Source organism: Diadema antillarum, unplaced genomic scaffold (assembly GCF_040938485.1).
Source record: "Diadema antillarum isolate AM-2024a unplaced genomic scaffold, OU_Dant_1.0 seq00000140_RagTag, whole genome shotgun sequence".
Classification (NCBI taxonomy): Eukaryota; Metazoa; Echinodermata; class Echinoidea; order Diadematoida; family Diadematidae; genus Diadema; species Diadema antillarum.
In genome coordinates, this window is record NW_027271217.1 from 238,229 (window position 1) to 254,003 (window position 15,775).

Here is a 15,775-nt window from a genome sequence, read left to right on the forward strand (position 1 = left end):
ATTAATGAGCGAAATAAGCTACGAGGGAATACTATCAGCACAATTGGCAGGTTGTCATGAATTCAAAGTAATGGCTAACTTTCCCCGAGGACCATGTAATGAGCTATTCAATTCTACTTGTTCCTGCTGCATGCATACCAATCATTGGCCAGTTCACCTTACATGTATTGCGTTAGTTATTGTTGTGTCCAGCAGGCCAGACACAAGCTCTATGGTAGTCAGCAAAAACCCTTTGTGCTGTGAACGTCCATATTGAATTTGAAAGCTGGTCAATTCAACAGGCTTTCTGAATACATCGCAATACTTCCAATCCTGTTTATATCACTAGTGGATGTGTGTGTCAGAAATGTCTCTGGCAAAATTTGTGGTTGTGAATTACAAACTTTATTTGATAATAAATGGGAATGAAACCCAAATAGTGGATTGATGGAAGGCAGAATTATTAGTAGAACACATCAGTAAAGTTTATTCAATTAGTATTGGATGATCCTTCAAAACCTAGGAATTTTTAGTTTCAGCCACTTTTCATTTTTCTAGCATAATGAAAGGGCACTTGGATCACCTCTTTCAGAGGGCAAGGGTACCGGTAATAACAGTCCCATTCGAACACACTGAAAAAGCGTGATTCGAACTGTGATGCAAATTGCACTTTTTGTGCTCCTGTTTATATGTACACAGGCAAAAATATCGCCATCAAAATCTCACCACTTGACGGAAAAATTGCAACTCACATCGCAACGGTTTGAGCATTGCCATACTGTTTTGACCTGATGCATGCCTTTATTGTGGAATATATTAAAAAAAACGGTGCGATTTTGCGCAGGATTCATGCACACATCTCTCAATTGTGCCTATTTCAGAAACGTCACACTTTTAGTGGTGCATGGATCATGTTTTGAATCTCACTCACAGCACGATTATTATGTCCATGCACATAAAAAAAAATCATGATTTGAATTGTGACACAAATAATCGTGGTTGTGTGAATGAGCCTAACATTCCCCTTAATAAAAACATGTCAGAAACAAGTGGAAGGAATGTGTACTTTTCATACAAAGTTCCCAGGGGTAAATTTTGAAGAAGTCTTTTTATATATTCTTTACAGGTACTTGTAATTGTCCCAACTGTGACATCACAAATTATTATAGTCTTCTTATGTAGCCATGGAGGTCACTTCAAAAATTCATAACTTTTGAACCAATCGTTTGAATTTCCACAAACTTCACTATTGTGTTCTACCAATGTTTCTACATTCACTAAATCAACATATCTAGGTTTCATTCTCCTTACATGTCAATGTCAATATGGATTTTTTTTTTTTTTTTTTTTTTTTTTTTTTTTTTTTTTTTTTTTTTTTTTTAAGGGGGGAGGGGCTGGTTGGTTGGTTGGGAAGGAACGAGGGTTGAATGGAATTGCGTTCCTTACCTAAGTCTACCCGCCGAGAGCTGGGCGGAGTTGTTGCACCAGTCAAAGGATGCAGTCGTCCCTCTGGTGTAGTTGATTGGGGTGGAGCGGTGCTGCGCCCCCGTGCCACCGTGGAGGTGGGGGTGGTAGGGCGGGGCGGTGGAAAGCCAGGGCCTGGAAAGAGGGGGACTGGGCGACGTCGCTATCTCCACCAGGCCTTGAGACATCCTCCTGCGCTTACGACTTGGACTCTCACTCTGTTGAGATCAATCGTACAGAACAGACGAAAGATTGAGCATGGAGCGTGCACAACGCATGATTATCAAAGAGCACCAGCAATTTATTAGCACTGTACGTGCAGCAAGGAAATTGATAACATCAACACTGCTGGTATGTGATATACCTCCATGTAAAGAAACACATTCAAAATAATGTTCCTCAAAGGTAAGGAAAGATATCATTCGTGAACATCAGGAAACTATAAGTATCCATTTTTTTCCTACCCTTTGAGTGCCATATTAGTTTCTTCTCCATATGTTTGTGTGTGAAATTTGGGCACATTTAACTCAATGGCACAGAAAGGGTTAAAGGGACGGGAGAAGAATGGATAGGGAAGATGATACTTGTGACTTGTGCAATTCGTGGTATTCTTGTAAATGCAATTGTTGTTGTGATTGTGAAAAAAAGATCACATGTAAAGGAGTGGCCGAGGTCAGAGGACTCGGGGGGAGGTGATCTGCTCACCTCCCTGGAAGACTTAAAGGGATAGTATAGTTTTGGTTGAGACCTAATTTCAGGTTTCTAACATTTTTTGGGTGAGATAATGAGAAACCTCTTATGAAATATGAAAGAGCATGTAATTCCATGAGGAACTCAATGTTTATTTGATGAAAATTGGTTTTGAAATGGCTGAGATATCCAAAACAGAGCGATTCTAATAAAGTGTGGGACCCACATTTTATTACGATCGCTTTGTTTTACTTTGTTTTTGGATGTTTCAGTCATTCCAAACCCGATTTTCATGAAATAAACTTTGAATTCCTCTTAAAATGGTATGCTCTGTACTATCTCATACGTGTTTTCTTGGTATCTCGCAAAAAGTTAAAAGCCCAATCCTCATCTCCACCAATACTCAACCATCCCTTTAATAAATGTGTGTTAGCATATATAATGCTTCATGCAACTGTATTTCCCAACTCTTTGCTGTGTCTGGGCAAGTAACTGCAACTTAGACTACTATGCATGCAATCCCCTTGCCAGACTGGGTACATGTGAAACATAAACAAATGTATAGACATCTCTCTTTTTTTTTTTTAACGGAAACAAGGTACACCTATGCTATGGACTAAGGACTGCTGTATCTGAGAGACAAAGGGTTAATCAGTCATGTTCATTCCAAAACAAACTTTGAAAATGAAAACACAAACACATGTGTCAAGTGTACATGACGATTGTTCTTCAGTTGATGGAGATGAATAAATGTGTATTAGCAACTGGCAGTAGGCCAACACTCGTTGCGCAGAGCAGAAATCACAGAGTCACATCCTACATACATGTGCCGGGAATGTCTGGGATGTGATTTGGTTTGTGTAGTACAAGAGTTACCTAGGCATTGCCTTTCAAGCCTTCCAACACTTCTGCAATGTATTAGATGCCACAAAAAAAAGGGTAACAACAACAACAACAACAACAACAACAACAACAACAACAACAACAACAACAGAAATTACGCCTAAGTTAAAGGGAACCCAAATCCAAAGAGCAATGAGGATTGAGTGAAAGCAGCAACATTAGCAGAACACATCAGTGAAAGTTTGAGGAAAATCAGACAATAATCATTGATGCAATGAATTTTTAAAGTTTTGTTGGAACCGCTGAATGAGGAGACTACTAGAGGTTATGATGTCACGTGTGTACAACAATATAAAGAAAATATAAAGGAAAATTCCACAAAAATTCACTTTTCTAGCATAATGAAAGAGCACTTGACTAAACACTTTCAGAAAGCAGGGGGAATAATTGCTACCCTTAACATTATATGTCAGTACCAAGTTGATGGAATGTGTAATTTTCATGAAAAATGAATTTTTGTGGAATTCCTTTTATTTTCTTTACATTGTTGTCCACACATACAAACCTATGTCATGATCTCTAGTAGTCTCCTTATCCAGTGGTTCCAACTCAAAAACTTTAAAAATTCATAACTTTTGCATCAATTGTCCGATTTTCCTCAAACTTCCACTGATGTGTTCTACTAATGTTGCTGCTTTCACTCAATCCACATTGCTCTTTGGGTTTGGGTTCCCTTTAAGTTGTTGCCACTAATGCCAGTTACTGCATGAGTCAAAGAAAAGTGTGATACACGTATCTAGCAAGGGCAGCATTCATCTCTGACATTGCGTGATAGGAAAACCTTTCGAAGTATATGATGATAATCACAGCTTGAAAAACTGACTCTTTCACCTGAATTTCTTTCAATTCTTCAGTTTGTATGTGACACGCAAAGTAATATAAACAGACATGAAAGTAAATAAGAGTAAGCGCTCAACTGCATGCCCAGAGCAGGCATCATAAACATTTCACACACACTTATCTCCGTAGGATTTCTTGAATTATCATGTATGCAGACTAGTACCGACAGCCTAAAAGTGGTTGCAGTGACAAGTTGCACGCTTCTGTATTCTTGCATGAGAGGCAGCAAAATTCACTCCAAGATCTGAGAAGTTAACTTTAGCAGGCAAAGGATGCAACAATTCTCCTGGTCTTGTTAAAGTCTATATATTATATGTCTGCTATTAAAGGTAAAACATAGTTTCCATTTCACTAGAGAAACTGTCGACTTCTGCTTTGAAATGGAGACATATGTCTAACAAACATGCGAAATAAAGCTGAGATAATAAACACGGTTTTAGTTTGGTAAAGACAAAAATGCAAAATATTGCCCCAAAAAGATATGCTGGAAGTATTGCAATCTCAGAGCATTCCCAATCATGGTTGCTATGTGAATTTCCCCATCGATTACACTGACTATCATATATCAGGAAATAGCAGTACATGTATTTGTCATGCGAGAGTTAACTGCATTCACAGGTTGTCACCTGCATGCGATTTAGTACTAATACAAAGGCACATTTCGATCATCACGTATAAGTCACATTCTACATGTACCTACCCACAACTGAATGGGGAGGGCGCTTCAGGAATAAAGGTTGTATGCATACGATCGAAATAATTGTACTCTTTCATGATCGCAAAATACTTCAGAACAACTCATTATCCCTGCACATTACATCTGCCGGACAAGTTTCTCAATAGAGACTTTCGATATACTGCAAGCAAATTCCAGATGGTAGAAGATGAATTTCTTGTTCCTCTGAGAACTACTGTATGCTTTGGCTATATGGAGTATATAGTAAGAGAGATTGCATATGAGAAGGGAAGATACTGTAAGACACGATATTTTCGCGGCATGAAATTTTCGCACATTGCAGCCAACGGCCTCTTTCGGGGCACGAAATTTTCGCGAGTTGCCTCTAACATTCAATGCATATAGTGTAGACAAGAACTTTCGCGTGCATTTTAATTTCGCGAATCTTGGCTCTCGCAAAATTCACGAATTTAATAGGCACACGAACATTCCTCGTTTTACAGCATAATGGAGGATACTAGGGGAAGAGATTGGCTACAGTGCCATGGACTCAATGGGTCACTGCAACACGCTGTCTGTGACGTTTAATATATTTGAGTGAAGCGACTCAGCACAGGAGGAATCACAATGATTCATCACTACTTCTTCTCACTGAATTTCTTTGTCCCTCCAAACACTGGCAACGACAAGCGAGAAACAGACGTGGAATATACACACGCAATGAGGAGACAGAGAGAGAAAGAAAAAATAAAGAGAGAAATTATGTTCAGGAAAAAAGAAAGGATGGTGACTTACAAGAGAGAAAGAGAGAGAGAGAAAGAATGAGAAGATAATCACCTACTCACTTACGAAGAGTAAAAACATAAAACAAATAGCACATACAATTGATCAAGACAAAATACCTCTTCAACCAAAAGTGAATGATCTATTACCATTTCACTGTAATAGAAATACGTAATCATAAGAAAAGAAATTGCAATAATCACATTTAAGGAGGAGAGAGAGATATATCTGTGAAAAGGTAAATATACAAGAATATACACATCAACACATGAAGAAACTATGGAAGGGGGGTGCATCAACTAATACTAGAAAATATAACAGTACAGGTGAATCAACAATGTGATGTCCACGGAAGAAAGAAGGTTGAAAATATCTAAAATGCACCAAACAGGACTGAGTGATAACAATTATCTCCCATCTGATTGCGCCTGGACTGTACACAGTCAGCCAGCAGAAACACCACTCGCACCAACCTTTTGCCTTTTACGATCACCACCTATACAGCCCATCGGAAATATCCTCCACTTTTTGCCACATTCGTCCGACTACTGGCCACTGCTTTCCAATCGAGTTAATTTCCCAGAGATTCCAATAGTCGTATGTTGAAGATTGCCAATTGATACAAACGATCCTGTAGCTGTAAGCCTTGTGTATAGTACAGTATATTCCTTCTCCGCTGCGTACAGTGGCGGCTCACAAGAGTGTAGGCTGTGTAGACTTGTATATGTTCTCCAATCCGTAGTGCATGTAACTCCCTATGCCACAGTGCACTGGCGCTTGCTGTGTATTGATGTATGCCTTCTCTTCTCTGCGAGAGAGCAAAGTCTATTCTGCATGCCGTATCTGTGCGGAGGGGCTTGCAGTGAGTATAGAGAGGAAGCCCTATGAGAACACTGCCGCAGAGAGTTTGAGCGAGTCTGACCCTTTCCTAATGAATGCTCCGCTCTGTATGGCTGGCTGGAGCCGTGCAGGTTTGGCCCCCCTTAGCTGCTGGCGCTGTTTGCTGAGAAAAGGAGGGATTTGGCTTTTTATCGCGGGGCTGAATCAGCGTGGGGCATTGACCTGTGTTTGTGGTGGTATTAGTTGAATAGGGGAGATGGAAGCTTGGGTTAGCTTGGCTATTTTTCTCCCCGTACCTCCTCCTTCTTCTCTCCCTCTCTCTCTGTTATGTATCTCTCTCTTTTTTTTTTCTCTCTCTCTCTGCGGGCAAGGCTGGAATAGGAGTGACTGTGTGGTACCTGCATATTTTTGTTGCGGTGTTATACAGCTCTGCCAGCATGTATTGGAGGATGGGAGAGAATAGACAATGGCAGGATTTGGCTGTTGGTCATAGGGTTGTGATTTGTATGGGTAGCCAAAGAGTAAGTACATCCAAACAACTCGGAGCTACGTCCTCTCTCCCTCTTTTATCTAGATAAAACAGGAACAACAGCAATTTATAGACGAAGATAACATGGGCATAGAGGGCGTGTGAATAATAAAGGCGTGCGTGTTTTGCGTAGGATGACTGTACCAGAATAAATTCTAAGAAATTCAGATGGTCATGTTGAACTATGGCCATACCAATGAATCAATACCAAAAAGACATTTTGTTCTTGTTTTCTGTCAGTTTTTTTTTTCTCCCATATACACTGAAGCAAGTATGCAGAGATAAAAACATTTTAGCATTGAAGTCACAGGTACAGTTGGTTTAAAAACCAAAGGCCTATAATTGATTTTATGTGGTATACTGTAAGTAGCATCTCTCTGGGTACAAAACAGGGGCAGAAGCTTACTAGTACTAAACTCTGGCCACACATGTCCTCTAATTTCTGTGCACCCATCTTCATTTGAAGTTAAGTCATCCTTTCAGATAATTCTCAGTAGTCTGGACTATCTCCTGTGGATAATGACCACAAATACTTCATCCCTCTATTCTTTTTTCTTTTTTTACATATAGATGGAGGGACCTTCTCAGTGGTCAGCTACCCCATCTTCCCACTGACCACTAGCCCCTAAAGTCCTATTGATTGGTTCCCGAACCCAATTTACCCACGGCTAAGGAAAAGTCTGCATGAATGGCTGGCTGATGCTCTCTGGAAGAACGATGCCAAACGTATTTTTGTAACCATCCCTGCCTCTTGATCTCCTGTTTTTCCGTTCATTCTTCTCTTCTCCCTTCCCTTTATTCTCTCTATCACTGTTTCTTTTTCTACCATGTCTCATCTTCTGTACCCCCCTCCTCTTTCAACCTGCAAAAAAAAAAAGGGGGGGGGGGGTTTAACCACACTAACCCCTATGGGTTGGAGGAGCTCTGAACCATGCTTTTGTTACTACGCTAAGCCCATGACTGAATAGGGCTGGCTAATAAGACAGGGCCCCAGTTCGGCTACTCTACTCAGTGTACAACAGACGCTGTTCTATCCTTCCCGCTGTGGCCTCCTTGTGGTGGGGGAGTCAGCCAAGTTTGGGGCAGGAGTCGCAAACGTGAGAATCGAACTATTTGGCTCACCCTCATCTCGACGGTCTCACTGCTTGAAATTGGGTGATACTGGAAATGGGAATATGCGCAGTCAACCGGGATATCTGAGCCAAGAAGGCTGTTTAAAGAATATGCCAAACTCCCTCTACATTTCAAAGGATCTAGCTTAAAAAAAAAAAAAAAATCTTGCTATTTCTGGTTCCTCTATGAGAGCACACATTACTGACATACTTACTGTAAAACGAGGAATGTTCACGTGCATCTTAATTTCGCAAATTTCGCGAGTGCCAAGATTCGCGAAATTAAAATGCATGGGAAAGTTCATGTCTACACTATATGCACTGAACGCCAGTGGCAATTCGTGAAAATTTCATGCCACAAAAATGGCCGTCGGCTCCAATTCGCGAAAATTTCATGCTGCGAAAATATCATGTTTTACAGTAATCTTATCTACTTTCCCTCTGTGCAGCCACAGGATACAAACATTATACCAAAATATTTACTCCTCTTTTTTTTTTCTTTTTTTTTTTCTTTTTTTGGGGGGGGTCTATTCCATTTTCATCTTCCATCATGTAGATGCATATAATGGATAACACATCTGCTTCTTCACAAGAAGTCACAATGATATGCAGCAGCGAAAGAAAATGCTTGCAATCGAAAGAAAAAAGAAATATCAAAAGCGATTGATCATATGAGAATCATATATCAATTCTTTGCACAGGAATTGCTCAGTCCCACTGCACTATTTCATTCTGTGTTGGCATGCAGACTATACAGTGTAAGTGACTGATCGGAAGGAACAACCTTTACATTCAAACAAGCAAAAAAAGTAAGAATAAAACTGGGCAAATATCTGTATTACATGTACCTTCATGGCTAGCAAAGGGTATATTTAATTCCAGTGGCAGAAAATTTTGAGGGTATTACGATTTTTGCTTACAATAGAACAAATATCCATCTCTCATTATTTACTTGATCAGAGAAATTGATTGCCATATAGTTCTGTGGATTCAGCACACTTCCTGTTTTGTTTTGGGTTTTTTTTCCACAGGGGAAAATATCAAAAGCCAGATACAAAACTTGGAGTTTGGAGACTGAATGAGATTCTGGCCAAGAGGATAGATTCATGGATCATTTGTTAGGAGGATGGGATGTTCATCAAATATGACCCCTCACCAAGTCATCCTGATATGAGTGAGAGAGGGCAAAGCAAAGGAAACTGCAGAACACCATTATTATGGAAAACGACTGGCTATAATGTATTGTCATTTTTATTTTTCCTATATCACTCGCTTGCTCTCTTTTCAATATTTCAATTTGAAGAGTCATTCATCTACAGAAAGGCACATCGTCCACTCTGGTGTCCTCAATCCATCCCCTAGTTCAATAAATATAATAACACTAGCAGCACCCGTGGAAATCCACGGGTTTGAGGGGTTTAATTTTTTTTTCTCATAATACGATTTTGCACATTTTTATTGAAGAAATAAAAAGAAAAGTCTTCTCATTCTTTCGTTAATTGTGCTGTCTTCTAAATGACCGCCCTTCCCAGAAATTTTATAATACATTTTTGTAGTATATGCCAGGCGATCCGGTCCATTGGTAGGGATCATTCCCGCCACTACTTGCTTTTATTATAGAACTTGAGTTTCGAGGGGTTATTATTGCACCCGTTGAAGTCCAACAGTTGTCTTGTTGCCCCTCACCCCTCCCCAGGCGCGCCGGAAGCAGTTTTGGATTGGGGGGGCAAACATTGGAGGGGGCTCAAGATTAGACCATGCATATGTTACACAATATACACATACAAACACACACACACACACACACACACACACACGCACACACACATCTATTATGTATACATATATATATATATATATATATATGTATATATATATATATATATATATATATATATATATACATATGTAAAGTGGCGTACGGTGGGTCGAAACATGGGGGGGGGGAACCATAAAGTAATTTTGACGGTCTGTATGCTTGTGCGTGTGTGCGCGAGCAATAATGGGACTACAATACATTACGGAATGTTATACATTCAAGAACGCAGTCATTGAGGAACATTGTAAGTTTTCCTTACATGGATTATGGAATGACGGTGTGAAACGATCGACAAATTATATACTGTCAGCAACATAAGGTGAATGGCATAACAATAAAATGCGAGCGAGCGAAACGAGCGAGCTTGAAAATTTTGATATTCTACAGTTCCAAAACTGGAGTTTTAATTGTAGCTATATACTTCGCTTTGGAAATAAATGGGGGCGCATCGGGCGCAACTGCTGGCAATTATTGGCAGCAACATTAGGAGAATGGCATAACGATTCAATGCGAGCGAGCGAAGCGAGCAAGCTTGAAAATTTTGACATTCTACAGTCCCAAATTGGGGTTTGTAGCTATATCTTTCACTTTGGAAATTAATGGGGCGGCGCATCGGGCGCAACTGCTGGCAATTACTGGCAGCAACATTAGGAGAGTGGCCTAACGATTCAATGCGAGCGAGCGAAGCGAGCGAGCTTGAAAATTTTGACATGTTACAGTCCAAAAACTCCCGTTTGTAGCTATATTTATCTTTCGCTTTGGAAATTAAGGGGTGGGGGCATCGGGCGCAACTACCGTACTGGCAATTAGTGTCAGCAACATTAGGAGAATGGCATAACGATTCAATGCGAGCGAGCGAAGCGAGCGAGCTTGAAAATTTTGACATTCTAGAGTCCAACAGCTGCCGTCGTAGCTATGTTTTAGCTAGGGGAGGCGCACCGGGCTCAACTGCTGGATGCGAGCGAGCGAAGCGAGCGAGCTTTAAAATTTTGACATTTTACAGTCCAAAAGCTGCCGTTTGTAGCCATATTTTTTCCCTTTTATTCATATGTATACATATTTATTTTATTTTCTTTGTTTATTCATTTATTCTTATTATTATTATTATTTTTTTTTTTTTGGGGGGGGAGCTTTTTGGGGGGGCAAAAATGCGTTTTGCCCCCCCACTTTTTGGATTGGGGGGGCGGCCGCCCCCCCTGCCCCCCCACTTCCGGCGCCTATGCCCCTCCCCCCCCCCCCCCCCCCTCACGCACACACACATTTCCACCTCCGCAGGGCAAAAAACAAAAACATTCAGGAAAAATTACCAAAAACGCAAATGAGATTCCCCGAAAGTTCTGCCCACAGGTTGTTCCCGTCGAAACGGGAAGATATTAACACTATGACTTTGATCACCCCCTGCTCTTGCATCCACGCGGGCACCCGCGGGAATCCACGGCTGGTCTCAAGGCCTCGGTTTGTTTTGTGGGTTTTTTTTTTCATGTTTCTTTTCCCCACGTTATGAGAGAAAAATAAGGTATTTTCGTCTTCATAATTTTGCTCCCTCCTTTTTGTTTTTAATCACCAAAACTTGGCTTGATATATCATATTAATATAGAACTACATCTGCTTCAGATTGTACATTGTCATAATTAATATTAGGCCTACAATTATTGCTCCTATTATTGTTATTATTATATCATTATTATCATTATCCTTATTATTATTATTATTATTATTATGATTATTATTATTATCATTGTTATTATTTGGGGAGGGGGAGATCATAGTCATCAGGTTTAATAGGCACCCGTGTGAGTAGGTTCTCACGACCTCGTATTTTTTTCTTTAATATTTTTCCCATGTTATGGAAGAAAGAAGAATATATACATCACTGCATTCGTCTTCATTTGCTCCCTCTTTTTTTTGTCACCAAAACTTGGTTTGATAGACCATAGAACCACACATTCTATTTCCACTTGCAATTTTAAAAATAGGCGGTCGGCAAAGCGAGGTTTTCCTCTACGTCCGCTCATCTTATGAATATGTATGATTACAGCAGCTCTGCAGTAAACGAATGGACACAGCTGCGCGTGTAATCTGATATGTAAGGGTACGATCGGCAAATATATTTAGCCGCGTCCTAAACAGTCTGCGTACAATGACACCGGACTTGAGAGCAAACGGCGAGCAAACTAAATGACGTACCTGAGCTGCATATAGTATTCTGCAGTTGTGCAAAATACAACTACATAACCAACGTTCGTTGTTTTCATTTGGGGACGCCAATAATGGCGAACTGTACGTAAATGCCCTTGTAGTCCATATCACGCACACACAGATTCGTGTAACCATCGTCAATACATTCAGTACACGTAACAGGCGGAGGCAAAGGTACATCACAGAACTATATACACACAGTGTAGAGTGTGTATAGAGTTCTGCGAGGTACATTGTGTGTGTGCGTGCGCGTCCGCCGGAAGATGTCAGAGATTTCGCTGCACCATCATCTTTAGTATCCCCCAGTGTCTCTGCAAGCTAAAAGATGGAAAATCGAGAAAGCAGGAGGCCAGCGTAGGTTCCGTGAATATTGAAACGCTTGGCTCTTTCGTCACGCACAAAAATGCATTATGCATGTAGCTAATTAATTTTTCTTTTTCGTCCTCGACGTCGACACGGAGGCGGAGAGGGGACGAAACCCGCGCCATTTGATGTAGGATACTCTCCTGCGGCCGATCCGGCACCGGTCGCAACTGCCCGGAGCCGACGGCTCGGGAGGAGATAGAGAAACCAGCAACGCCGAAATAAAACAGGAAATACATAAGGCCGCGACAACAACAACAACTTCGAGTATTATAGTATAGGAAGCTAACAACAACACAGACTGAGAGTTCTCAATGTCAAGATTTCAGTTCAATCAGAGAGAGAAAATGGTAACATTTTCCCGGTTTTACCTCGTGCACTATGCTTTAAAGTGATTGTATAGTTTTGGTTGAGACTTAACTTCAGGTTTTTATCATTTTTTTGGTGAGATAGTGAGAAACCTCTTATGAAATATGAAAGAGCATGTAATTCCATGAGGATTTCAACATTTATTTGATGAAAATTGATTTTGAAATGGCTGGGATATCTAAATCACAGTGATCCTAATAAAGTGTGGGACCCACATTTTATCACGATCGTTTTGTTTTACTTTGTTTTTGGATGTTTCAGCTATTCCAAACCCGATTTTCATCAAATAAACTTTGAAATCCTCTTAAAATGGTATGCTCTGTACTATTTCATAAGTGTGTTCTTGGTATCTCTATAAAAAAAAAAGTTAAAGCCCAATTTTTATCTCCACCAATACTGTACCATCCCTTTAAATGTGGGCGAATGTCATGATAAATGATCAATATTTCTGCTGACGTACACCAAATGGATTCAGGCTTGTGGGTGGCATGTGAACAGACATGACAATAACATCAAGCTGAACTTGAACTATGGCTTCGACATACCCGTTTTAACAATAGCTGAGTACCTCAGGGCTTGAGCAAAAAAAAAGATTGCCTCTTTTAGCCATGCTGTTTAAAACACCCACAGAGTACCAAATGTCATCATTCCTTGCAACCAGAAATATAGAACAAGTACTGATATAGGCCCATTCACACTTACAAAGTATTACCACGTTATTTTGCGCATCATTTCGTAATGTGAATGCACATAGACCGCAAAATACTGTGGTATTCAGGATGGTAATTCAAACGTCATGCAAAATACGTATGTGACGTCATGGAATACCACTCACAGTACAAGGGTGTATTCATCACCTGACCTGACACATTTCTTGTCTTCTCCACGTAGGCGATAAACGTATACGCAGTGCCTACCTAGCCTAGGAGAGGTGTACTTTTGGGCCAGAAATGCCACGGTTATTTCGTGGATGAAATTGGTCTCATCTGAAATACCGCGGTAGCTATCATTGTGGCATTTGCTAGTGAGGAGGGCGACAACAAACTATCGTGGTATCTTATCATACTACGGTAGTTCCACTATGCGTGCGCCTTACGTGATGGCGACAGAGACCAGGCTTTTAGCTTCATCAGGTGGTTTACATTCAGTCTCCCGACAGGGTTAACCCACAGGAAAGGGTGCTTTCCTGCAGGGCCACGGACACACCAATCCCACAATGCCCCACCAGGAAGTTTACGTCCCATGATACTTTCGCTTTCTCTTCACCGCATCTTGCTAATCAATCCACTATGAACAGCTGTGTAAGTAAATACACAGCAGCCAGACTGCACGCAACTTTTATGAACTGTTAATACTAGTGTAAAGTGTCACGGTCAACACTAAAAAGTAAAGAGGCAATACTTTGTACTTCGTCCCAAGTTTGCTTCCTGTCTGATGGACATTTTTTTCCCATTTAATTTTGTGGGAAATGAGACATAAAATGATGTCTAAGTTGGCATCAACATTGTCTTGCTGTATATATGTATATTAAATATATACAGATATACAGATATAGAGATATAATATATGAAAAATCAAAATCATTTCGAACTGGCAAGGGGGAAATGTGTAGTTGAGGTTTTCAACTTGAAATGACTTGATAATTCAAGCAGGAATTAACAGGTGAAAAGTATCATTTGAATGATTTTATACCATACTCTGGAACTGCATAGACATTTGGAATCAGTTTTAAAAGTATAAAATAACTTGTTAAAGGACATATGTCTATATTTCCAATTTATTTCTACATTCTCATGTAGGACAAGGACATCTGCTTAGTAACAAAAACAAAAACAAAAACAAAAACAAAAACCCATCACCCATCCCTCCACCATGCTCCAGGAGAAGTTTGATAAAGTGGTCATATTTTCCTATTTCATATTAACTTGTGTGGTTTAAATTTCAGAGGCAACATCCTGGTGAGGCTACGTCCGCCTTAACGTTTGTTACTGAAAATGGACCACATCCTCCCAGCTACAACACTCGCGATCTTTCCCCCTCATCACGCCCCGAGAACGAGAGTGCTTTCCAACTCTCACGGAATAGGGAAATCAAGCTGGGACGGCAAGCGGGCAAACGTGTGAGGGGGTAGGGCATCCAGCGTCACACAATACAGTGATTCACACCATCGTAACCCATTCCACTTTCGCCCTGTCCTCCCTACCAGCATTAACAGAGTTTCACACATGTGCACACTCATCGGTCTGCATTTCTTGCAGGGCAATGGGTAGTCTCTTCATCATAACCCTTTACTTCCAAGCTCAACTCACTATTCCAGTTAACACTTACAAACTGGTTGTAGACCATAAAAAATACTCGCAATTGAACTAGACAGAGATAGCCCAAAAGTAACGAGAGCATGAGTGAACACACAGTCAGCGGGACGACGTAATCGATACATCAATGCTTATTCAAGTTGTTCTGAAAGAGAGACTAGCTTTGGGAAGGGTGAAGCAAGGTTCACACACCAGTGCTTGACTCACGGTCCAGCGAGTTCCCGGTAATGATCGCCTACGTCACTGTGCGTAACAGGGCGGTATGCATTCACAAGCATGTGTAGGTGGAGGGGAGGAACAAAGAGTCCCTCTTGGAAGAAGAGATGGGCAAGGGGAAGGGATGGACACTCTAGAGCCAAATGGCCAAGCAAGCGGCCAAACTGGAAAAGTCCCCAAACAAAGGACAGTCTTATCTCTCTCACACACATGCTAAGTCTGGAAGAATGTGGTAATCTATATCAAAGCACATGCAAATGCTAGTTCTTCATCCAGACTCTGATTAGTCTAGTTTCTGGACACATGATCCAAGAAGACCAATGTAATATCTGTGATAAGTTCACAGATTTTTATGAGCTACCTACATGTAGTACCAAACCAGAAGCAAAACACAGCGCCACAAATAATTTTTCTAAAGTACTGTAAAACCAGAAACTTTTGCATGAAGAGCCGCAGGGATTGCGAAAGGCTTTGTCTACACAATGCACTGAATTCAAGTGTTAATTCGTAAAAAAGTTTTGTGTCCTGGCAAAGGTCAATGGCTCTAATTCGTGAAAGTTTCATGCCGTGGATGTTTCTGGTTTAACAGTAGGGCCTATACCATTTATGAATGATAGATGCTCTGATCTCAGAATCACATTGTACACATTTGAACATAATATGTTAACAAATCTGCGT

The 15,775-nt window shown here is 40.6% G+C and overlaps 1 protein-coding gene across 2 annotated transcripts in view; it reads right to left on the reverse strand.

Annotated features, from left to right (window-relative positions):
• Positions 1-15,775, reverse strand: part of LOC139727666 (E3 ubiquitin-protein ligase RNF38-like) — a 132,138-nt gene that overhangs the window by 11,616 nt on the left and 104,747 nt on the right. Inside the window, exons 1-2 of one of the 2 annotated variants that reach the window (XM_071638646.1) lie at positions 5,809-6,277; positions 1,426-1,661 (exon numbers count right to left, since the gene is read on the reverse strand). In XM_071638646.1, the coding sequence (XP_071494747.1) occupies positions 1,426-1,661; positions 5,809-5,844 (272 nt within the window). In that variant the 5' untranslated portion in view covers positions 5,845-6,277. Of the gene's footprint in view, positions 1-1,425; positions 1,662-5,808; positions 6,278-15,775 lie in introns of those variants that run through there. The other variant, XM_071638645.1, reaches the window with a different exon arrangement.